Source organism: Xenia sp. Carnegie-2017, unplaced genomic scaffold (genome assembly GCF_021976095.1).
Source record: "Xenia sp. Carnegie-2017 unplaced genomic scaffold, XeniaSp_v1 HiC_scaffold_23, whole genome shotgun sequence".
Classification (NCBI taxonomy): Eukaryota; Metazoa; Cnidaria; class Anthozoa; order Malacalcyonacea; family Xeniidae; genus Xenia; species Xenia sp. Carnegie-2017.
Window position 1 is genome coordinate 16,413,043 of NW_025813486.1, and position 24,312 is coordinate 16,437,354.

The window sequence follows — 24,312 nt, forward strand, 5'->3', positions numbered from 1 at the left end:
AAAACGTTCGGAAATTTTCGATGTGATCTTATTGGATGAAGACTTATTCAGTGAGGTTAATTGTAGCTATCTGCAGAGGCGTACAGAATTCACCGAGCTCTGAATACAATTGTTAATAATGCAGAACTCTTTAAACAAATTTTTAAGAAATCCACGTTGGTTTACGTATTTTGACATGAAATGGTTTTTGCTGATTGTGTATTTCTCCCTGTAAAAAAAAACCCTCCTGACTAATAGTGTAGCTCTTTTCTTGTGTTCGCGCCTTTTTTCTCAACAGTTGGAGCCAAATCCGTTTGAAAATCGCTTGTAAATCTGGGGGAAGATTTCGCCATTCTAATTTTTGTGTTTTCTTTTTTTTAGTTGTCATATTAAACAACATTTGACAAAACGAGGTAGAAATTGACTGACGTTAAACTGCTTAAACTTATTTGCTGCTGCAAACTTGCAAGCAAAGATTAAATTATATATCCTGTTATGTTCTGTTGTTAATTTTCCAGACCGTTAAATCTCTATCATTTGGTTGCCCAAAAAACAACCTCTTCCTAACTTTAGAGGGTGGAGGTGTACTACGTTTGTGTGTAGTTCATATAGTTTCAATCCAATTATGATGCAGAAATTAAGTTGCCCCTTTACACTGAAACAAAGACTAATGCATGCAAGTTATTCTCAGCTTGTTTTTTTTGCAGGGTATATTTTTTTGATATCAATTCTTGCATGGTTTCTTTTAAGGAATTGCACTCCCACCCCACCCACCTCATCAAAATTTCTAATGGTCCAACTAGAAGGAAAATGTTTGTGACAAATCGTCATTGAGAGATAAATAAACTTTGTGAACACCATGCAGTGAATGTCAATGAAATGGAACGTTAGATGGAACAAAAGGAAAATTCGATGACTACCAAATTGTGTTCATTTCAGTGGTGCATTTTCACAATCGTTACTTGCTCACAAAGGGTTAAAGTATGACTCTTGTTGTTTAAGCTTTCAAAGCTCTAGAAAATTTGACCAATACGTACGCGAACATTTAACTTTCAAATCGCGGGTTATTTTGCAACTTAGCTAGCTAGAAGTCGTGAAGTTGTAATTTCCTGTTTTTTACTGGAGCTGTGCTATTTTGCAATGCATACTACCAATTATATATTTGGACCATTTTCTGTACAATCAGTGGCAATGCTGGATGAAACAGCTACGTCATGCTCATAAGGTGAATTTTAAATTCAAAGCATGAGTTTCAAAAGTCATCACTTTAGAACGATGCCAACGCTCAGGTTGGTAAGGTTTTCCCTAATTGTTCTAAAATTACACTATGAAAAAGTGTTAAATGAAGATATGATCTTCGCACTTTGCTGGACAATTTAAGCTAATGTCTCATGAACCTGAAAAATTCAGGTGACTCAACGGGACTCGAACCCATGACCTCAGCGGTTCCGTTGCAGTGCTCTAACCAACTGAGCTATGAAGTCACACTTAATTTCAACACCGCTTATAAGATTCTTTCATATGAAAGTGTGCTGACCAAAAATACCAGAGTTATGCTCAGTAAGACAAGCATGACCTCAAAATCATGCATGATAGACAAATCTCAATGAAGAGCATCAAAAGTTTTTGAAATGTTTGAACAAACTTGTTCAATGTCAGATTGACAAGACGACTAAATACAATTTTTGATTTACGTAATACTAGTATTACGGAACGGAACATGTATCGATATATAAGAAAAATATATTAATAAAAATTAGCTATATACCTAGCGTCATTCTATCTGTGAAGTGTAATTTGTTTATTTCGAATTAGTTTAGTCTGCTGTTAGACTTTGCAGTCATACTAAAATTATATTGATTAACATGCTGTGTTTTCTATCTATTTAAAGAACAGAACAAAATTGTAAAAATTACTTGAAAAGTTTGTAGTTTAAAACAACGTCTATTTTCCATAAACGTCAACCGTGAAGTGAAAGCCTCTCAGTAGTCTTGACTTTACTCTGACCGTGACGTATTTCTTACCAATTCCACCCTCAATTAATACTCGCGTCGCCACCAGTGTCATCGTACCACTCGGCAAATATGGCAGTGATTATTTGAAATTGTACGTGGTGAATGTCATTATGTCAAAGTCCGACAAGTCTATCTTTCTGATAAAGTAAGACATCTCCATGACTTGTAACTCTAATCATTAAATTATGACATCCAGTACCGCTACGATAAGCATACATCCTGAACTTTACCATCAATATCACTCCAACACTATCAATGAGCAGCCATGCTTGAAAACAAAGAAATCGTCTATAAAACGGCTTACGCTCACATCGACATCATTATATCTCCGATGATTTCACGTTTTTAAAGAAAAACTTTATAAAATATCATAATGAAACTAAACATTAACTTACTTTTTTATTGGAAACTATGAGACGATTCCTTTAGATTGTTTACAATAATAATTTATTTTAACAGTATGGGCATTGATGTACCTTACTGAATTCTCCTTGATATTTCTTCTGTCAATCGTTTATCTTCTTCTTACACAATAGAATGTTCGAGCACTTTGAAAATTTTCTTAAAAGTAGCTTCTTTTTATGATGGCTTTCCACAATTAGCTGTTCTAATGCACTACGTCTACCATTCCGGTATTCGTTTTCAAACTAAAATTAAAAAACTTTAGTGGAACGTCAATTCTAAAATTCGTTTTTAGTTTTTCATTCAAATCAAAAATCCAATTCAAATTTTGTTTTTCGTTTTTTTGGGGTTTGACTAAACTCGAAAAATGAATCCAACTTTAGTGCATAAACTACAGTTTCAAATGAAAGCAAAAGAAACAGCGGGTTTTCTCCTGCATCATACCACGCCTGATAATCTTCAAAAAAGTGTAGCTCCATTTGAGGAATAACAGTTGAGTGATTTTTTCAACTATTTTCGTGAATAAAACTTTTAAGATCAAAGTTTCAAACCTTACATACACAATGCATATTCAAACATTACGTTTGGAGATGCATTTTGTATGCCATGCTCTCAGTCGGCAGAAACGCTCGATAGAAATAATAATTTGATTTGCTGCTGAATCGTAATTTCTTTACATACAACCATAATTTTCTGCTTACTGTGTTATGTCTCAGAGTTTGCTTATGCACTATAACTTTGGAAACAAAAAGCGAAAATTGCATTCAATTTTGTCTACGTTTTTGATTCATATTGACTTTATAATTCTTGGAAATGGCTTTAAGCCACTGGTCTAAAATTAGATCGTTGGGTTAAAGTGATGCGAGAAGATCTGTTATTTTAGCTTGTATTGTTGATTTTATCGAAGTATATAGAAACAAGCAGTACTCCCACTTTGCTGTGCTTGATAAAAAAATGCAATTTACTGGCAGTCACAATGCCAATCACAGGCGTAATAAAATATGCACCACACAAAAAATTGAATAGAGTGGGATTACTGTTTGTTTCTACATTGTGATCTCATATTGGAATTCAAAATTCGGTCGAAATTTGGATTGTATACGACATGCTTTTTAGATGGCTCACAAATTAGCGATTCAGAAATTGGTAGGCCATCTTCATTTGGCATTACCTTATCAAATCAGTAAGTTTACGACTGCAAAAATTTTACGAAAACAAAAATTCATCGCACTTTCATATAAGTAAGGCAATCCAAAAATGGCACAGTGTCCACATTTTATGACAAATTAAAGTTTTGTTCTTTCGACTGCATATTTTGCAAAATTTTAAAGAACAAAGTGTTGCAAAATTTCTTGCCACTTATTTATCCTCTAGCTATTACAAAAAACTTTCAGAGAAGTGATACTTCAAAATTGAAGTTTTTTTCTTTATCTTTTGTCCTCTGTACTGCACAAACAACATGTAAAGTCTGCACTTTGAACCACTTCATGATTTTTGAAAATATGATGCCAAAGCTTCCCAATGAGGGATTGCACCTAATACATATGAGGTTTCTCTTGGTATAAAAATAGCCAGAATGGTCCATTAAAGTGGTACTATGACGAAAATTTCGCCTCTCGTTTTTTTTTCATAGATTAATAGTGTATGTAAAAAAATCTCTTCTGGCGAAATTTTAGCGCAATGTATTTCATGCTGCTCGAGTTACGTAGCGATAAAACTTGAACTTTAAGAGCCGCCATTAAAATGCGCCATATTTGAATTTTCAAAAAGGAAGGTGCTTGTGACGTCATAGTCTTAACTCGCGGCTCTTTGCAATACAACACAATATAGAAATAGAGATTTAAAAGGTTGTATAACTCAATTTTTTTAACATGCCTTCAACACGCTGTGTCGTGCAAGATTGCAGTAATAAGTCTGATAGAAGTACAGGCATTTCATTACATAAAAGACCAAATGACGAGTCTTTGAGAAGAATTTGGGTTAAATTTGTTCAGACGAAGCGCGCAAACTTTAATCCGAGTTCGCGCGAAATTCGATTTATGATTTGTTCGAATCACTTCTCGGATGATTGTATTGAGCGTATATTCCATTTGGGTGGTATGACTAGACGGCTCAAACCTGGTGCCGTACCTACTATTTGGAAATCACAAACACCAACAACGTCAATAGAGCGGCGTCAGGTTAGCACAAGTTGCAATTATTATATACTTACACATATTGCAGATGATAAATTTTCACAATTTGAGAGAACCAATAATACATCCAGGCAAACTTTCAATATATAATATACATTTATACTAAGGTTTTAAAGGAAATACAAAATGAAGTGTCTGTATCATGCGGTGACCTTTGGTCTTTACACCTAACGAAGCTGCTTGAAGAACAAATTCGTTCAGGCAAACTTCGTTAAAACCAGGGTGATCCAAAATGCATTTCCTTTCATCGATTTCGAACTGATACATTTTACCACGGCATTGCTCTATTTCCATGCAGCATCGGCACTCTTGAGGGTTGGCAACAAGATCCAACGAACAATGGCCACATTCACACCTTTAAGATTGGCCAAATTGTATGTTTCCATAAAGTTATCATAGCTAACGGCAGACGATTCAGATCAAAGTAACACACTAAGAATGACATCTTACCATGAAGTAACATCAACACGGGCATCAAAACGATCTTGCAGCATGTCTTCAACCCGCCGTTCTTCTGCGACTGTAGCTTCGTACTCAGCAATTTCATCGGGCGAAGCAAGCGGTTCAATATTATCGACAAATGGCAAAATTTCCGAATTAGATTCGTTCGAATTTGCCGTCACAAATTCCGATGAAGTAATCGATGCGTTTGTCTCGATCGAAGACTCAGAGAGCGAGCTAGATCTCGATGATTTTGACATTTTTTTTGCTCTATTTATGTATTACCTTGTATACTTTCCAATGTGCGCTTCTTGCCGTGTTAAGACTATGACGTCACAGACTTTGGTGATTGCAAATATTCAAAATGGCCGATTTTAATGGCGGACATGAAAATTAGACATTTCAAATGTTCATAACTCCCTCGTTATAGTATTATTTTTGCTTCCATTTTACGAAAGCAATAATTGATATGTGCTTAAACTATTGAATGCTAAAATCGATGATTTTTTAACGTTAAGTTTTCGTCATAGAACCACTTTAATTAAAGACATCAAATATAATTTCGTAAAAGCACTATTGCCAATACACATTTAATATAAACGACAACCTTTTTGAAAATAGACATGTTTCGACATCTCATGATGCCATCTTCAGTATGAGTGAAATAATAAGTGATACAAGGTTTATATAAAAGTAATATGATACATAAATTACAACAATAAAAAGGAAATAAGATAAATTACTGAGGAGCGTCCGAGCGTATTATAAACTAAATATTGTATTGAATTTAAAAACTTGAACATTGAGGTCAGGGTTAGTTTTGTTAATGTGGAGTGCTTCTTTGATTTTATGGGTGAATGAGGTGTCGGCAGTGTCGATGATTTTGAAACAAGAGGGTAAATAGTTGGTTTTGCATGAGTGAGATTTAAGAAGGTGTCGGTAGATATGAGAGTTTTTGTCTGTTGTGGTATGTTCCCTGATTCTGGTGGATAAATGGCGCGAAGTTTCGCCAATGTATCGGGAATTACATCCCGCGCAATTGAATTCATATACAACCATAGATTTAATTGAATCAGGGATTGGGTCTTTAAATGAGAAAAGGTTTTTGATTTTGAATGATGTGAAAATTAGTCGAATGTCAATATCTGTACAGAAGCGTTTCATAATATTTGTAAGTCTGCGTTGTGTGTGTCGTGAGTAATGTCCGATGTATGGTAGTTTGAAGTATAGAGTTGTTATTTTGGAATTTTCATTTGTGTTGGTTGTGATCGTCGTGTCAGGAGTTTCGGTGTCTAGATTGAGGTTGTTGCTATGTTTGTTGTCGAGATATCGTTTTACGGTTCTGTTAGTAAAGTGAAGTGGGAAAGAGTTTCGTAAAAGAGTGGATGTGATGCTTTTTATGTCTCGTTGAAAGCTATTGTTCGTATTTTTAAGTTTGTATGCTCTGTCGATTAGTGTGCGTATAAGTCCGGTTTTGTATGAAAGTGGTGTGAAACTAAAATAGTTCGTCAGAAGTCCTGTGTACGTTGGTTTGTGGTATGTAGATGTTGTACAGCTGTCGTGAGATTTTGTTAGTAAAATGTCAAGAAATGGCAGTTGATCTTGTTGTTCAGTTTCAAAAGAAAATCTAATGTTTGCGTGCTGTGTGTTAATGTAATTATAAAACTTCATGGCCTCAGTTTCGTTAGTAAAAACACAAAAAATATCGTCAACGTATCTGCGGTAAAGTAGTGGTTTAGTGTCGTAGTTGTTTAGCCAGTTTCGTTCATGTGAGCCCATGAAAATGTTAGCAAGTATGGGTGCTAAGGGAGAGCCCATCGCAACACCGTCCGTCTGGTCATAAAATTTTCCATTAAATAAAAAATGCGTCTGTGCTGTTGCTATTAAAAACAGTTGTTTGAGGTCTGTCCTGTTTATACTGAACCTGGGGTTGTGAGTGAATGTTAAGTCGATTGCTAGGTTGATGGTTCTTTCCCACTTCACTTTATTAACAGAACCGTAAAACGATATCTCGACAACAAACATAGCAACAACCTCAACCTAGACACCGAAACTCCTGACACGACGATCACAACCAACACAAATGAAAATTCCAAAATAACAACTCTATACTTCAAACTACCATACATCGGACATTACTCACGACACACACAACGCAGACTTACAAACATTATGAAACGCTTCTGTACAGATATTGACATTCGACTAATTTTCACATCATTCAAAATCAAAAACCTTTTCTCATTTAAAGACCCAATCCCTGATTCAATTAAATCTATGGTTGTATATGAATTCAATTGCGCGGGATGTAATTCCCGATACATTGGCGAAACTTCGCGCCATTTATCCACCAGAATCAGGGAACATACCACAACAGACAAAAACTCTCATATCTACCGACACCTTCTTAAATCTCACTCATGCAAAACCAACTATTTACCCTCTTGTTTCAAAATCATCGACACTGCCGACACCTCATTCACCCTTAAAATCAAAGAAGCACTCCACATTAACAATACTAACCCTGACCTCAATGTTCAAGTTTTTAAATTCAATACAATATTTAGTTTATAATACACTCGGACGCTCCTCATTAATTTATCTTATTTCCTTTTTATTGTTGTAATTTATGTATCATATTACTTTTATATAAACCCTGTATCACCTATTATTTCACTCATACTGAAGATGGCATCATGAGATGTCGAAACATGTCTATTTTCAAAAAAGTTGTCGTTTATATTAAACATCAAATATAGACATCAATTAAATCCATATTTTTGTAAAAGTTCATATTGATGGAAAAAGATGTGTTCATATACGCAGGGACGGTCTAAACTTTTTCAAATGTCAGTCATAGAACGTCAGTGGCGTCCGTCCACTTGTTTGGGGTTTGGGGTTGGGATGGCTTTGCTTTCACAACACAGAAGAGAAAGCACCAGAGCCCTACAGGCTACGGCAGAAAGCGTTGGTTAAAAATAAAACTGCCTTGCGTAATAACGGGTTCGTAAATTCCCTAAATTGCGCGAATTTGTTTGTGTTACACATGTACGGAAATATAAACCCGAATCCTCTGTTATCCTTTGGCATCCTTGCATTCTTGATTGCCTAGCAACGCTCCTTAGCAACCAATAATAACGAATTGCCCGGGAGAAAAATGGCCATTTTACACTTATCGTTTTTGGATTTTGGAAATGCTTTTATTTCCTAATTTTTCGCCGCATCGAACTCCTTGAGAAGAAACACGAAAAGTTTTGCTTTGACAATTTTAATTTCAAAAGGGCAATCATTGCAGTCGCTTCAAATTGCGTCGAAGATCGATCTTTTGATATAATTATTGTCTGTTTTCACAAATGTTAAGTAAACAGGAGCAATATTGACGTTTGAACGATGGAGAGAGTAAAAGTAAGTGAGCTTCGCCCTATTAAATCTTCAGCAATATTTTTCTGAGTATATTTGTGTAATCCTAACTTAAAAACTCGTCGTAAGGTTTGCAACAGCTCGAATGCATTGTTCAGTTGCTCTCGTGGACTTCCAAGTTTACCTCCATTACCTCCCACTGTTGAAGCACCGTCAGACTTATATAAGGTATGGGATTTTTCCTTTTATAGAGCTAGGGCAACACAAAACTCTCATAAAACTGCAACTTATGAATACGGCCGGTGATCATTATTTGAAAGATTTTACTGTGTTTGCACAGGATTATGCAAACCGATGAGACCTTTAGAAGAACTCAATTGCAGATGGTCTCCGGCTTGCAACTTCTTGAGAGTTCTCACAAACATCTTTGAGGTTTGCATATGCTAGTGCAAACATGAAAAAATCAGCTTCAGACAAATCAGCCCACACGTTATATTATTATTCTTGTTATTTCATAGATGAATTAGATTGTTTATGTTTTCTGGCAGGCAAATATATCCTGAGGGATGTTGAGCATTGTTGCTGGTGTTGTCTAGATGCGCTCGACCAAACCTGCCTGCCAAAAAACATACACAATCTAACTCATCTATAAATTTCTATGTTAAAGTAGTCACCATTCAGTTGATGTCATTGTGCATAAAATTTCTGTATGTTCATATTTAGTTTGAAGCTGGCAGGCTTATTTAGTCGTGCTATGATTTTTTGCCGTTCACTAACTGTAAAAGCAATAGATTTCTAAAGAAACAATGATAATGTTCTCAAATTTACAAAGTAGGATTGAAACTTGCCGTCAGGCCATGTTACATGTCATATTGCTATAATAAATAAGCACATAAATGTAAACAAACTAAATAAGTTTTTAATTGTAAAGTAAGCTAGTACCATGCCAGAGTCACTATAATACCTTGCAACTACCATAACCACTATACTACAACCAATACCCATACTTACCAGTGGAATGGACAAGGGGGGCAGGGCATGGCAAGGGATGCCTTTCCCTCATTTGTTGAAAAACTGCCTTAGTAAAATTAGGGCAGGTAAGATAACTGGTTGTCTACCTATGTTTCTGCCAAATTATTCAAAATCTCACCCAACAAACTGAAGAAATTGCCATTGAGAAGTGCTAAATTTACAAATTTTTCCTGGGGGGCATGCTTCCCACACATGCACATAGAAAGACTCAGGTCTTTGGCAATTGACACTATGCCCTTTCAACACTTCAGGTCTTGCTATGCCATTGGCTATCATCAACTAATAACCAAAATTTCAGCAACCACATTACCAATGTCACCACTACCTGAAATGACACCATAACATAGCCACAAACATGACAGCCACCTCAATAATAGAATAACCACACCACAGTTATAGCCACCATACCATAACGGCTACCATACCATAACTCCACCATATCACAACTACCACAATATCACAAGTTCACCATATCAAAACTACCACCATATCACAACTACCACCATATCACAACTACCACCATATCACAACTACCACCATATCACAACTACCACCATATCACAACTACCACCATATCACAACTACCACCATATCACAACTCCACCATATCACAACTACGACCATATCACAACTACCACCATATAACAACTACCACCATACCACAACTACCACCATATCACAACTACCACCATATCACAACTACCACCATATCACAATTACCACCATATCACAACTCCACCATATCACAACTACCACCATATCATAACTATCACCATATCACAACTCCACCATATCACAACTAACCCCATATCACAACTACCACCATATAACAACTAGCACCATATCACAACTCCACCATATCACAACTACCACCATATCATAACTACCACCATATCACAACTCCACCATATCACAACTACCACCATATCACAACTACCACCATATCACAACTACCACCATATCACAACTACCACCATATCACAACTACCACCATATCACAACTCCACCATATCACAACTACCACCATATCATAACTACCACCATATCACAACTCCACCATATCACAACTACCACCATATCACTGCTGCCACAATACCATAACTACCACCATACGATAACAACCACCATACCATAAACAGCAGCACACCATAACCATAAACAGCAGCACACCATAACCATAAACAGCAGCACACCATAACCATAAACAGCAGCACACCATAACCATAAACAGCAGCACACCATAACCATAAACAGCAGCACACCATAACCATACCATAACCTCTGCCACACCATATCCACCACCATGCTTCAACCACCAACATATTGCGCAACCACTTTTATAACACAACCACCAACATGCCAAACCACAATGCCAAAATTTGCTTATTTAGTATATCGTTCGCATCTTTGCCTGTTGCAAGCCAGAGGAAAAAACAAGGCACAAAATTTCAATGGTTTAAATGGGTACAAATTCCCCTTCCAAATCTTTCCCTACAGGCAGCACTTAGTTGGCGACAGTTGGGTGTACTGTATACTGCAAAGAAAGAGAAAAAAAGCGCAACTTTCAGTGGTGGATATAGGGTTAGTCAAAATAAATTACTGCTGCACATTTTAGAATATATTTACATTTCTAAGCCCCTCAGAGACAAGTCTATTGGTGAAATTATATTCTTTATAAATTCAAAACCAATAGTGCTTTTCTGAAAGTACTTTGAATTTAAAATTAAGCAGCTTTAATTTATTTTTAATAACGCTGGATCCGCTACCATTGTCCGCTACTGACTTTCACGTGTTTCCACTTCAATTTTATCCATTTTTTTAAGATTGTCGTTCGACATAGCGAGTATCCTCCAATAATGAAGGACAAGTCTTGGACCCAGGCTGCACCATACAAAGAAACCATGTATCATAGGACACCCAGTGAATCCATTGCAAATAACTACACGCCAACTGCGAAAGAACTTAAGATAAGAAATCTGGGAAAAATATATCAGCCAAGACCACACACTAGAGCAGCAAGTCAACCTTGTATCCTTTATGTTCAACTGTGTTTACGGTCGATTTCAGCTTGCTTTTGAAAAAACGTTTTGAATATTCATTAGAACATTCGATCAAATATTCAAATGTTTGTTTTTTAGTTCGCATAATCTAACCTTACGGAAGACAATCTGATTGGTCAGTATTTTTATTTACTTTTATATTTACCAATCAGATCATTTTTTGTAAGTTTGGAATATTTGTTCAAATATTTGAATGGTCAAATGAATATTAGAAAAATTTTTTCAAAAGCAAGTTGAAATCGGCGGTAACTGTGTTTAGCGTGCTCTTTACTTTATGTTAACATGTTAGTTTTATGTTAGTTTTACGGTGGGTCTCGTGTTGTGTGGTGAAGTCACTGATTTCAAGACATTTTGGCAACTGTTCTTATTCATGTGTGACACTTCTAAAAACTCACTCTAAAAGTTTGCATTTTTTGCCCCTTGCCGTCTTTGGTTTTTAGATTGAGTACGAGTTACGAAGAAATGCAAAATTCGAAATTTCTTTTTGAAATATTCTTGGCTCGCGTTCAAATGATTCCATGCTATATTTTTATGTTTTGCTTTTGATTCTAAGACCGATAGATAGACAGACAGACAGATAGAGAAATAGAGAAATAGATAGAAAGAGACTGTGTAATCATTTGTAATCTATTTGTGGAATTACGCAGTCAGTAAAAAAATGCTCTCCTTTAGGAAATTTAACATTGTAATATTGGGACATGGGGCGAAAACAATACATAAAAGTTATCCAACACCAAAGTTGTCGTTTAGTAATATTATACATGAAAAATTTGATTTTAAAGGCAGGAAAGTTAAATTACTGTAAACAGAGCAATTACAATGACTGCCCAAGCAGGTTTTTTTGCTTACATGTGCATCTATGCTGGTGATAATCTTGTCATATAAATTTTCCTCTCCTATTTCCTTGTACATATCACGTTTAATGAAACCTTAATGCCAAGTTACATTTAGCTCGTGATGTTGGTCATCTTGCTGGACAACGACCACGAACTCACTATCGTAGTAAGTCTGTTGGAAGGAAACCAAGCCTTAAAGAGTAAGGATTAAATATAACAGTATTATACACATATTTGTGTACAGTATAACATGTCATTATGCCATGATAATTTTACCATAATTTTGACGATTTCGTATATTATTTTGCTTTACGATGATACAATTGTGTACACAATCTTTATAACGGGACATTTTTTTACATTATGATGAATTATGATGATGAAGATGGATACCTCGTAAGATAGGAAGATGGTAAAGCTGTGCTCATTAAAATACATCATGTGCAGATTTCACATTGAGAGTTGTCACACACGTTTTAAAGGTTTGCATAAACCAGTGCAAACATAAAAAAACTTTTATGTCTTTTATAAAACAACTGTAATGCGAAACAGATAAATTTAAAACAAACGTTTGATTTGCAAATTTAAACTTGACATCAGACCAATCAGCACGCGCTTTCGTACATTCCATTTCATAAAATACCATATATCCAAAATAAAAGTGCATTCATTTGTGAATTGACTTGTTTCATGGTTTCATTAAAGGGAACGCAAAATTCTTCCTCCAAGCAGAGCCATTACTCCTGTGGAACAATTAAAAATGATTCGTAAATTGGAGCAAAGTACCGAACGTTGCTCGTTAGACGATAAATGCGGACCTTCGAAGCAGGATCTTAAGGTATTAGCGTCTGTCGAGTTTCTAATTCTTCATCGCAGTGGATTTTGTCACAGTGAGAATTTTACGTAAGAAATCAATGTACTTGATCTCTTTATACTTATGTCGTAGTGAGGATGGTACATAAGGAATCAATGTACTTGATCTCCCTATACTTATTCATAGTGAGGATGATACATAAGAAATCAATGTACTTGATCTCCTTATACTTATGTGATAGTGAGGATGGTACATAAGAAATTGATGTACTTGACCTCTTTATACTTATGTCATAGTGAGGATGGTACATAAGAAATCAATGTACTTGATCTCCTTATACTTATGCCATAGTGAGGATGGTACATAAGAAATTGATGTACTTGACCTCTTTATACTTATGTCATAGTGAGGATGGTACATAAGAAATTGATGTACTTGACCTCTTTATACTTATGTCATAGTGAGGATGGTACATAAGAAATCAATGTACTTGATCTCCTTATACTTATGTCATAGTGAGGATGGTACATAAGAAATTGATGTACTTGACCTCTTTATACTTATGTCATAGTGAGGATGGTACATAAGAAATTGATGTACTTGACCTCTTTATACTTATGTCATAGTGAGGATGGTACATAAGAAATTGATGTACTTGACCTCTTTATACTTATGTCATTGTGAGGATGGTACATAAGAAATTGATGTACTTGACCTCTTTAAACTTATGTCATAGTGAGGATGGTTCATAAGAAATTGATGTACTTGACCTCTTTATACTTATGTCATTGTGAGGATGGTACATAAGAAATTGATGTACTTGACCTCTTTATACTTATGTCATAGTGAGGATGGTACATAAGAAATCAATGTACTTGATCTCCTTATACTTATGCCATAGTGAGGATGGTACATAAGAAATGATGTACTTGACCTCTTTATACTTATGTCATAGTGAGGATGGTACATAAGAAATCAATGTACTTGATCTCCTTATACTTATGCCATAGTGAGGATGGTACATAAGAAATGATGTACTTGATCTCCTTATACTTATGCCATAGTGAGGATGGTACATAAGAAATGATGTACTTGACCTCTTTATACTTATGTCATAGTGAGGATGGTACATAAGAAATCAATGTACTTGATCTCCTTATACTTATGTCATTGGGAGGATGGTACATAAGAAATTGATGTACTTGACCTCTTTATACTTATGTCATAGTGAGGATGGTACATAAGAAATCAATGTACTTGATCTCCTTATACTTATGCCATAGTGAGGATGGTACATAAGAAATTGATGTACTTGACCTCTTTATACTTATGTCATAGTGAGGATGGTACATAAGAAATCAATGTACTTGATCTCCTTATACTTATGTCATTGTGAGGATGGTACATAAGAAATTGATGTACTTGACCTCTTTATACTTATGTCATAGTGAGGATGGTACATAAGAAATTGATGTACTTGACCTCTTTATACTTATGTCATAGTGAGGATGATACATCAGAAATTGATGTACTTGACCTCTTTATACTTATGTCATTGTGAGGATGGTACATAAGAAATTGATGTACTTGACCTCTTTATACTTATGTCATAGTGAGGATGGTACATAAGAAATCAATGTACTTGATCTCCTTATACTTATGCCATAGTGAGGATGGTACATAAGAAATGATGTACTTGACCTCTTTATACTTATGTCATAGTGAGGATGGTACATAAGAAATCAATGTACTTGATCTCCTTATACTTATGCCATAGTGAGGATGGTACATAAGAAATGATGTACTTGATCTCCTTATACTTATGCCATAGTGAGGATGGTACATAAGAAATGATGTACTTGACCTCTTTATACTTATGTCATAGTGAGGATGGTACATAAGAAATCAATGTACTTGATCTCCTTATACTTATGTCATTGTGAGGATGGTACATAAGAAATTGATGTACTTGACCTCTTTATACTTATGTCATAGTGAGGATGGTACATAAGAAATTGATGTACTTGACCTCTTTATACTTATGTCATAGTGAGGATGGTACATAAGAAATTGATGTACTTGACCTCTTTATACTTATGTCATTGTGAGGATGGTACATAAGAAATTGATGTACTTGACCTCTTTAAACTTATGTCATAGTGAGGATGGTACATAAGAAATTGATGTACTTGACCTCTTTATACTTATGTCATTGTGAGGATGGTACATAAGAAATTGATGTACTTGACCTCTTTATACTTATGTCATAGTGAGGATGGTACATAAGAAATCAATGTACTTGATCTCCTTATACTTATGCCATAGTGAGGATGGTACATAAGAAATGATGTACTTGACCTCTTTATACTTATGTCATAGTGAGGATGGTACATAAGAAATCAATGTACTTGATCTCCTTATACTTATGTCATTGTGAGGATGGTACATAAGAAATTGATGTACTTGACCTCTTTATACTTATGTCATAGTGAGGATGGTACATAAGAAATCAATGTACTTGATCTCCTTATACTTATGCCATAGTGAGGATGGTACATAAGAAATCAATGTACTTGATCTCCTTATACTTATGCCATAGTGAGGATGGTACATAAGAAATGATGTACTTGACCTCTTTATACTTATGTCATAGTGAGGATGGTACATAAGAAATCAATGTACTTGATCTCCTTATACTTATGCCATAGTGAGGATGGTACATAAGAAATGATGTACTTGATCTCCTTATACTTATGCCATAGTGAGGATGGTACATAAGAAATGATGTACTTGACCTCTTTATACTTATGTCATAGTGAGGATGGTACATAAGAAATCAATGTACTTGATCTCCTTATACTTATGTCATTGTGAGGATGGTACATAAGAAATTGATGTACTTGACCTCTTTATACTTATGTCATTGTGAGGATGGTACATAAGAAATTGATGTACTTGACCTCTTTATACTTATGTCATAGTGAGGATGGTACATAAGAAATTGATGTACTTGACCTCTTTATACTTATGTCATTGTGAGGATGGTACATAAGAAATTGATGTACTTGACCTCTTTAAACTTATGTCATAGTGAGGATGGTACATAAGAAATTGATGTACTTGACCTCTTTATACTTATGTCATTGTGAGGATGGTACATAAGAAATTGATGTACTTGACCTCTTTATACTTATGTCATAGTGAGGATGGTACATAAGAAATCAATGTACTTGATCTCCTTATACTTATGCCATAGTGAGGATGGTACATAAGAAATGATGTACTTGACCTCTTTATACTTATGTCATAGTGAGGATGGTACATAAGAAATCAATGTACTTGATCTCCTTATACTTATGCCATAGTGAGGATGGTACATAAGAAATGATGTACTTGATCTCCTTATACTTATGCCATAGTGAGGATGGTACATAAGAAATGATGTACTTGACCTCTTTATACTTATGTCATAGTGAGGATGGTACATAAGAAATCAATGTACTTGATCTCCTTATACTTATGTCATTGTGAGGATGGTACATAAGAATTCAGTGTACTCGACATTCTAATACTGATCAATGTACTTAATCTCCTTATATATTTTGTAGCGCTATCATTACTACATCGATAAAGGTGTGCGCATAGAATGTCTGGCAAAATGCGATCCTGCGATAATGCGACGAGTATTAAACGACAAAATTCCCACGAAGTTGAAGTCCAACGTTGATCTCGACATTTTACTGAATTCGTTACTTGAGGAAATCAAGGAAGACTACAACTTTAGCAGCAGGAAAGCGATCGGTAAGTAGAGTTTTGACAGTTTTCTTACCATGCTGTGGCGTTTTGCTATGTAAGTGTTTTGGTGTTTACTCATTGAGAAAACAACATCTTTCTAAAGGAATGAATAATTATCTGAAATTTACGTAGCTCGAAAGAACTTGCGACGCCATGGGCTCTTACCATGAAGCGATGCAATTTAAGGACGACTGATGCACCTAAGACTTTTTTTAGCATCACAGTAAAAATCTAACTAGCCCCTCTGGTTTTAAATTCTAACGATTTAAACTAAGTTTACCGTAGCCCTGTTGCTGTATGACCTACAGTATTAATTAGCATACTACTGTTGGACGACGTTACTCTGAACATTATTTATTGACATTATTGCTTTGCTTTCTTTAGCATTGACTGTCTTTAACTTGTTGGCTACATTTCACGTCCCAGTCAGCAAACATATAATTGCTTTGAATGAGATTTTCTAGCATGAGATTTTTATCGGCTCTCCATATATATTCTCCTGTTCATTCAGACAAATATGACAAGTATCGGAGGGAAATCATGGTTGACGATACGGCTATAACCATTTTGCTTAAAGCCGTATCGTCCTGCCTACCTTTATTGCCCTGCACTGTAAAGCGTAAGCCAGCATGCATGATGTTCAGATCTCAAATGGCACCGACCTTCAAACACTGAGTTCCAAAACTCTGCAGTTTAACACTTTCTGGACACTCTATTTTTTATATGCGATAGTTGTTTATCTATAATAATGCTGATCTCAAATATTTACCTCAAGTATCGTATTTCATATTTCAAGCAAAAGTCCAATCTGTTTGTTAATTATTTGTTTTTTTTCTATTTTAGTTGACTATATTCTCATGGATCCGTCAGAAAGGGTTCGTCTCAAGATTAACGCCATCCCTAAATCTTTTGCCCAGCGGTACTGTGTTTTTGTGATAAATATTTATATTAAGTAGAAGCTTTCAGTGGCGAAGCCAGTCACAACTTTTTCTCGTACAATGCAAATTTTTCAACAAAAGTAATTGTTTAGAAAATTAATTCCAGTCAAGAAATCATCAGATTTTTTCAGTTGAAAAAAAAGCAGAAATATTTGCTATGTAGAAGTAAAAAATTGGCTGCTTCTGCTACTGGTTTGTGTATGAGTTTGCTAAAACTTTGACTTCACTTCAAATGCTATTGCTTTGTGTTCATTTGAGCATTAAAGCGACTGACAAACTGATGATATAAATAATGTCGGAAACAATTCTTTGTCGATCAAAGTTGCATCTTCACTCGACCAAAAAGTACGGTAAAATGTTTTCGAAAGTATTCTCTTTCTTAGGAAGCGATTACTGTGGTACTCTTAAGAAATTGACCGTTGGTGCAAGAAGAACTAATTTTGCCTATATTTTATTAATATTTTGTCTTTTCTTTTAGAACCATTCGGGCTCCAGTACCATGGCACGATTCCTATATAAAAGCAAAGGATTTCACCATAAAATATGCTTTTACAACAAATCCTGTAATGATGGAAATACAGAATGTATGGACAAACAGGTACATCGTCTTTATAAAATATTTATCTTCACGAGAGCTGGCATTCATAAGCAAACATTTCCCGTCAAAATTATAATTTTGTTCGAAATATTACTCCATAGTCAGCCACAAGGCTCAATGGCGTAGCAAAGTCGTTCATTGAGGGGAGGGCTCATATGCGTGTTTTAAATGTAGAAAACAATTGATTTCAAAGAATCTTACTTACGTAATACTGCAGAACATGTATGATATGAACATGTGCCCCTCCCCCCTCCCTAAGTCAGCGATCGAGTTTGCTACCCCACTGACTAGGTTCGTGGGCTCCTGTTTTCAACGTGATGTTACATGTGCTTAATCTAATTACTTGCTGAGACAACTGAATACGCAAGCATCATACCATTTTGTTGTTGTGACTGCTATTGACATTTACTATTTCATACTTTTCAAGAAGTTGTGTTGTTCGTTATTTTACTTAACGAGTATTTATTTGCACGTAGCTACGTTTATTTAAAAGTTTCCTGGCAGCAGCTGTGCCGTCGTCAGGATAATTAGGGAGGGAGTATTCATATATTATTAATGCTACATAACATTTGGATGTGAATAACCCTCCTTCCCTTCCACTCAAGTATCTCATTGGTGGCACCTCTCTCTGGCAGCCTGATGCTATGTTGATGGACTTTCTCCAGCCCTATAAAGGATACCACACTAGACATGTGGTAGATCCATGTTTTTACACAAATTTTGAAGTAAAAATAAAAATACTATTCATAATGATTGTCTAAAGGATATATCTTTCTGATATATTGATGAAAATAAAAAATCACCAATAAAATTGTATCCAAGATATGTTGAAAGTTTGACATACTGATCGATGGACTGACATAAACGTTCCCTCCAAACTAGACTAGGTCAATGTAATCAAATGAGACCATACAACCATGGTTCACAATAAATATGTATTTTTGTCCTAGGTTTTCTCATGTACGTTTTGTCGATGATGACGAACTTCGTGCGTCTGGGTTACCTGTTGCCCCAGGAGAATTTCAAGAGCTCGTAAGACAGCAGTGTATGCGTACACGTGACTTCCTCAAGAAAACGTTAGTAAATGGTCTTTGTATATAAGATTTTTTGTATATGTCACAACATGAAACGGTTGTAAATTTGATAAAAACACGTAGAATAATTTTGAATTTGATGGGAAAACGAACTGATTTTGATGGGAACATTAAAGCATTCAAAAATAACGTTTGTTTGCGCGGTAAACGTCATGTTACAATTTTGAAATGGACCGTTATATCAATTAAGGCAGCAAATATTCTAATTACATGATTAGATTTGTTTTTTTGTGCTATTTGTACGGTGGCTCACAAGGGCCACCACACAAAATAAAAATATTAATACACACACAAAATAAAAATACACACACAAAATACATTATACACACACAAAATACATTATACACACACAAAATAAAAATACACACACAAAATAAAAATACACACACAAAATAAAATACACACAAAATAAAATACACACACAAAATAAAAACACGCAAAATAAAAATACACACACAAAATAAAAATACACACAAAATATGATTGCGGGCGCTTGCAGTGTCGGCTTCCTCGGAATTGCTCGTAATTGATCGCTTTTGTTTTCAAAGTTCTAATGGTTCCAACTTCCAGAGTACATAACAAAATTCACTGATTTCACTGTGATCAATTATTTCAAAGTTGCTTACGATATTGCTCCCCGTATTCTGGTTAAAATTAAGGTTAATGTGTTGTCCTTTGAAAGGACATTATTGCTCTAGCCTGTCCTGTACCAGTTATAAACAGCTTTGGGGTACTTGAAGTTGAAGTTAACGGACTTGCAGAGCTCGAAGGGCAACTGCTAGAAGAGACGCTACTCGTCATTGACGCTTCAGAACATTTTGGCAAAGAAGTTAATCTTCCCAAACGCACACCGCATTTGTGACAAAAAGAAGCTTCGTCAAGTGATTGTGCACCACAGTTGGCACAAAACATAATTATGCCAGGATTATGCAAGAGCTTGCTTTCGATTCCTTTCCAAATGTAATTTCAAATGTTTCGCAGTTGAAACAGTTAAATACGACGACAAGTCGACCACATGTTAAAATCACAATTAGTGAATTACACATATCTGATTACAAACTGATAATATGATAGTCAGACCATCCGACACTGCAAGCGCCCGCAATCATATTTTGTGCGTGTATTTTTATTTTTATTTTGTGTGTGTATTTTTTGTGTGTGTATTTTATTTTGTGTGTTTATTTTGTGTGTGTATTTTTATTTTGTGTGTGTATTTTTATTTTGTGGGTGTATTTTTATTTTGTGTGTGTATAATGTATTTTGTGCGTGTATTTTTATTTTGTGTGTGTATTTTTATTTTGTGTGTGTATTTTTATATTGTGTGTGTATAATGTATTTTGTGTGTGTATTTTTATTTTGTGTGTGTATTAATATTTTTATTTTGTGTGGTGGCCCTTGTGAGCCACCGTATATTTGTCATCAGTGAGGCCTGTATCAAACGTCGAATTTTGCATGTGTCGAATACAATAAGCAATTTTATTTGACCAAAATGCAAATTTTATTTGACTGTGCATTTCAAACGTCGAATTTTGCAGGCGTCGAATGCAATTATTACCCGACGTCTTCGCTTTATCTCCATCTAGATTTTGTTGTGAGTGAAACGCGAGAGCCAAATTGTATTCGACATATGCAAAATTCAGCGTTTGAAATGACGTCGCACTTCCGTCGCATAATGCGACCAAACCGGTCGAATTTACAGTTAAGATCGACCTCAATTAAAGCATTCGAATTTAATTGTTTCATACTTCGAATTTCGCATGCACTTAATTCAAACTATTTTATTCGACATATGCAAAATACGATGTTTGAAACAGGCCTGAGATCGCATATGCGACTTTTTTACTAGATTCGGTAGGATGGGCTTAATAATACCTCCCTGTTCTGAACGTTGCAAAAGAGATTTAGCCAACCAAAACAAAATCTGGTAGAAAAAATTAGCAAATATATTGAATCTGCTGCTCTATGGAAATATGCTTTTTAAAGAAATTCGAAATTTAATTACTCTGGCTGATGTTTGCGATCGCCGTGATTTATTTAAGTGTAAAGTGAAGCAGAAATAGATGATTAAGTTTGCACCAAAATCTTTATAAGTTTATTTTAGTTCAATCTAGAGGACTGTTGTCGATAGGTGTAGGGATTGACCTCTCGATCATCAATGTATAAAGGACTCAGAATTTCACTAGTCTGGATGATCAACTTCAACAATTCTAGATGATGATCATACACACTCAAACGACTTAATTTAATAAGTTTTGAAGAAAAAAATTTACCATCCTTAACGTCTAATTTTGTGAAGATTCAAACACTTAATTCCATTTTCATATTTTGTTTTATTTTTCATAAAGTTGGGTGAGCGAATGTTCCCGAGTCTTGCTCGAAAGCAAAAATCATTGGATGCATCTTGTACCCGCTCGCGAAGGTGACTCCTCCGCTCTCATTTGGAAATTCTTTTCTTCCGTCGCATCCCTCATGTCCATACAGCTGCGCAGTCTTGTTCTCAATTCCTTGAAAGATTTCTTGGATTTCTTCAAATTGTTTCAAGTAAGCAATTAATAATTCCACTTTTGATACAAGGATATTCAGCTGCATTTGTATCAGGTTTTTTGTAACCTTGATGGAAGTTTTTATGTCTTAAAATGTGCATATGACAATTGAAATCCGAATATTTACTTTGTAATGTAATTTCTTCGGACGATTTTCACGCCTGGGGACGCAAGCAATAATTTTTAACATGGCAAGGACAAAAAAGGTCGCCAAATTATAATCATTCAAATCTTATACAATTTATAATGTCATCAGTAAAACAAAACAAAGGTGTATGCAGCCCACACGTCCTGTCATTGAAATCTCAGATCATTACCGTTACCTGCTTCTATCGTTACCTGCTTCTATCGTTACCTGCTTCTATCGTTACCTGCTTCTATCTTCAGAATCTATTGTTTTTACTCAGGGGGAACACAGTAAAATTTATATTGCATGACCAAATTTACAACGGAAGTATTTCTATTTCAATGGCCATGCACACTTTAAACCGAATGAATTTTTACTCTCTGCTTTCATTGGCTACGCCAAATGAAACTAGAAGTTAAAAAATACGTTGCACCTGAACTTTAAAAGGATATATTCTACGAATCATCTTTGGATTGCTTTTTACGTAACTTTAGTCTAAGATATATCTTCATTTATTATCAGAATGGCAATGATTTTGGAGAAACTTTCCATGATCTTCAATATGTATCTCAGCAGGTAGGAGAATTTCCTTTTGATATTTTAATGTCATATTTTTATCGTGTTTATTCTCACAAGTGAATGTAGATAATAATTTCTTTTACTGGCATTATTTCCGGGGGAGGGAAGGGGGAGGGAAGGAGGGGAGGGTTTGTAACGGTCTACGTTGGCCTGAGTTGTTTGATTTTCAGTTATTCAACAATTTCCTTACAGATTATGACGTTCCAGCTCCGCATCGATGGAGCAAAAATTAGTTTTGAGCCAACGTTCCGTGTGATCCGTGAAATGATACTAACATTGATGTCAGAAATCGTGACTAGTGCCCAAGAATTACCACGGGTAAGGGACACTTGCACTTTTATTTCAGTAAAAAGTGTATTTCAGCTAGAAACAAAAGTGCCTTGTTTCAAGTAATTACTTCGTACGTCTTTGTATTATATTATAATATACGTTTTATATCTATATAATTCACATTACACTTGTCTTTATTTAAGAAATAGAAAACATTTTTGTCCGTTGTTGTGTGTTCTTTAATCCGTGTGGAAAGGTGGCGTGTGGTCTCCAATTTAACTTGAATTACATCCGACACAAGAAAATTCATAAAACATGTTAGATTTTAAGTAGAGTGCATAAGTAAGTTCTTAGAGAGATTATAGTCTTAAGATTTGGTGGACGAGATTATAAGTAGAATGAGAGGCGCAGTATAGATTTCTATATGTTTATGAAGTTTGGGTAGACCATAAAAGCGTGCTGGTTGTGAGCATTTAGGGAAACTGGAGAGTACATATGTGGTTGTCTATGGTTTTTGAAGCCCTGTTTCTTAACATTTCGGGGCCATTATTTAATGGTTTGAATTTTGATTTGTTATTAATTATATTTAAGCATGCATTCTCATATACTTTTCTATCCATAATAACTACTCCATTCCCTTTGTCTGGTTTGAGTAAAATGATGTCCTTGCTGTTTCTAATGTTCTTCAAGATACGGTGTTTTTGGAGGTCAAATGGTGAAGGACGGTTTGACGAGGTGTAACTTTGGGCTATGTGTACGAGTTCGTTCTTGATGTGAATATAACTACCATTGTTTTTCAACTTGGTAATGATGGTGTAGTGAATTCGTTCGAATGTGGAGATGATGAGGGCGTGTTAAGTTTCGGAGGTTTAATAGAGAAATAGAGTCCATTTTTTAGTAGATCAAGTTCTTCAGTTTTGAATGTGTGCGAGGATAGGCTCGTTACGGTTTCTTTATGTGTCAAGTGTCTTGTTTCTGGTAGGGTCTCAGTTTCTTGTGATGTTTATATTCACATTAAGAACGAACTCATACACAAGCACAAAGTTACACCTCTTCATACCGTCCTTCACCATCTCACCTCAAAAAACACTTCATTATGAAGAACATTAAAAACAACAAGGACATCATTTTACTCAAACCAGACAAAGGAAATGGGAGTAGTTACTATGGTTAGAAAAGTACAAGAGAATGCATGCTTAAATATAATTAATAACAAATCCAAATTAAAGCCATT

General features: G+C 35.2%; 1 protein-coding gene across 2 annotated transcripts in view; it reads left to right on the forward strand.

Moving 5' to 3' along the window:
- The first annotated feature begins 8,189 nt into the window (after nt 1-8,189).
- Nucleotides 8,190-24,312, forward strand: part of LOC124449771 (dynein axonemal heavy chain 3-like) — a 75,140-nt gene continuing 59,017 nt past the window's right edge. The window contains exons 1-13 of one of the 2 annotated variants that reach the window (XM_047000680.1): nt 8,190-8,437; nt 8,522-8,620; nt 10,922-11,005; nt 11,248-11,452; nt 12,436-12,520; nt 13,026-13,158; nt 16,743-16,935; nt 17,773-17,848; nt 18,346-18,465; nt 19,416-19,541; nt 21,905-22,100; nt 22,752-22,805; nt 23,001-23,126. In XM_047000680.1, coding sequence (XP_046856636.1) covers nt 8,423-8,437; nt 8,522-8,620; nt 10,922-11,005; nt 11,248-11,452; nt 12,436-12,520; nt 13,026-13,158; nt 16,743-16,935; nt 17,773-17,848; nt 18,346-18,465; nt 19,416-19,541; nt 21,905-22,100; nt 22,752-22,805; nt 23,001-23,126 — 1,512 coding nt within the window. In that variant the 5' untranslated portion in view covers nt 8,190-8,422. The remainder of the gene's footprint in view (nt 8,438-8,521; nt 8,621-10,921; nt 11,006-11,247; nt 11,453-12,435; nt 12,521-13,025; nt 13,159-16,742; nt 16,936-17,772; nt 17,849-18,345; nt 18,466-19,415; nt 19,542-21,904; nt 22,101-22,751; nt 22,806-23,000; nt 23,127-24,312) is intronic. The other variant, XM_047000681.1, reaches the window with a different exon arrangement.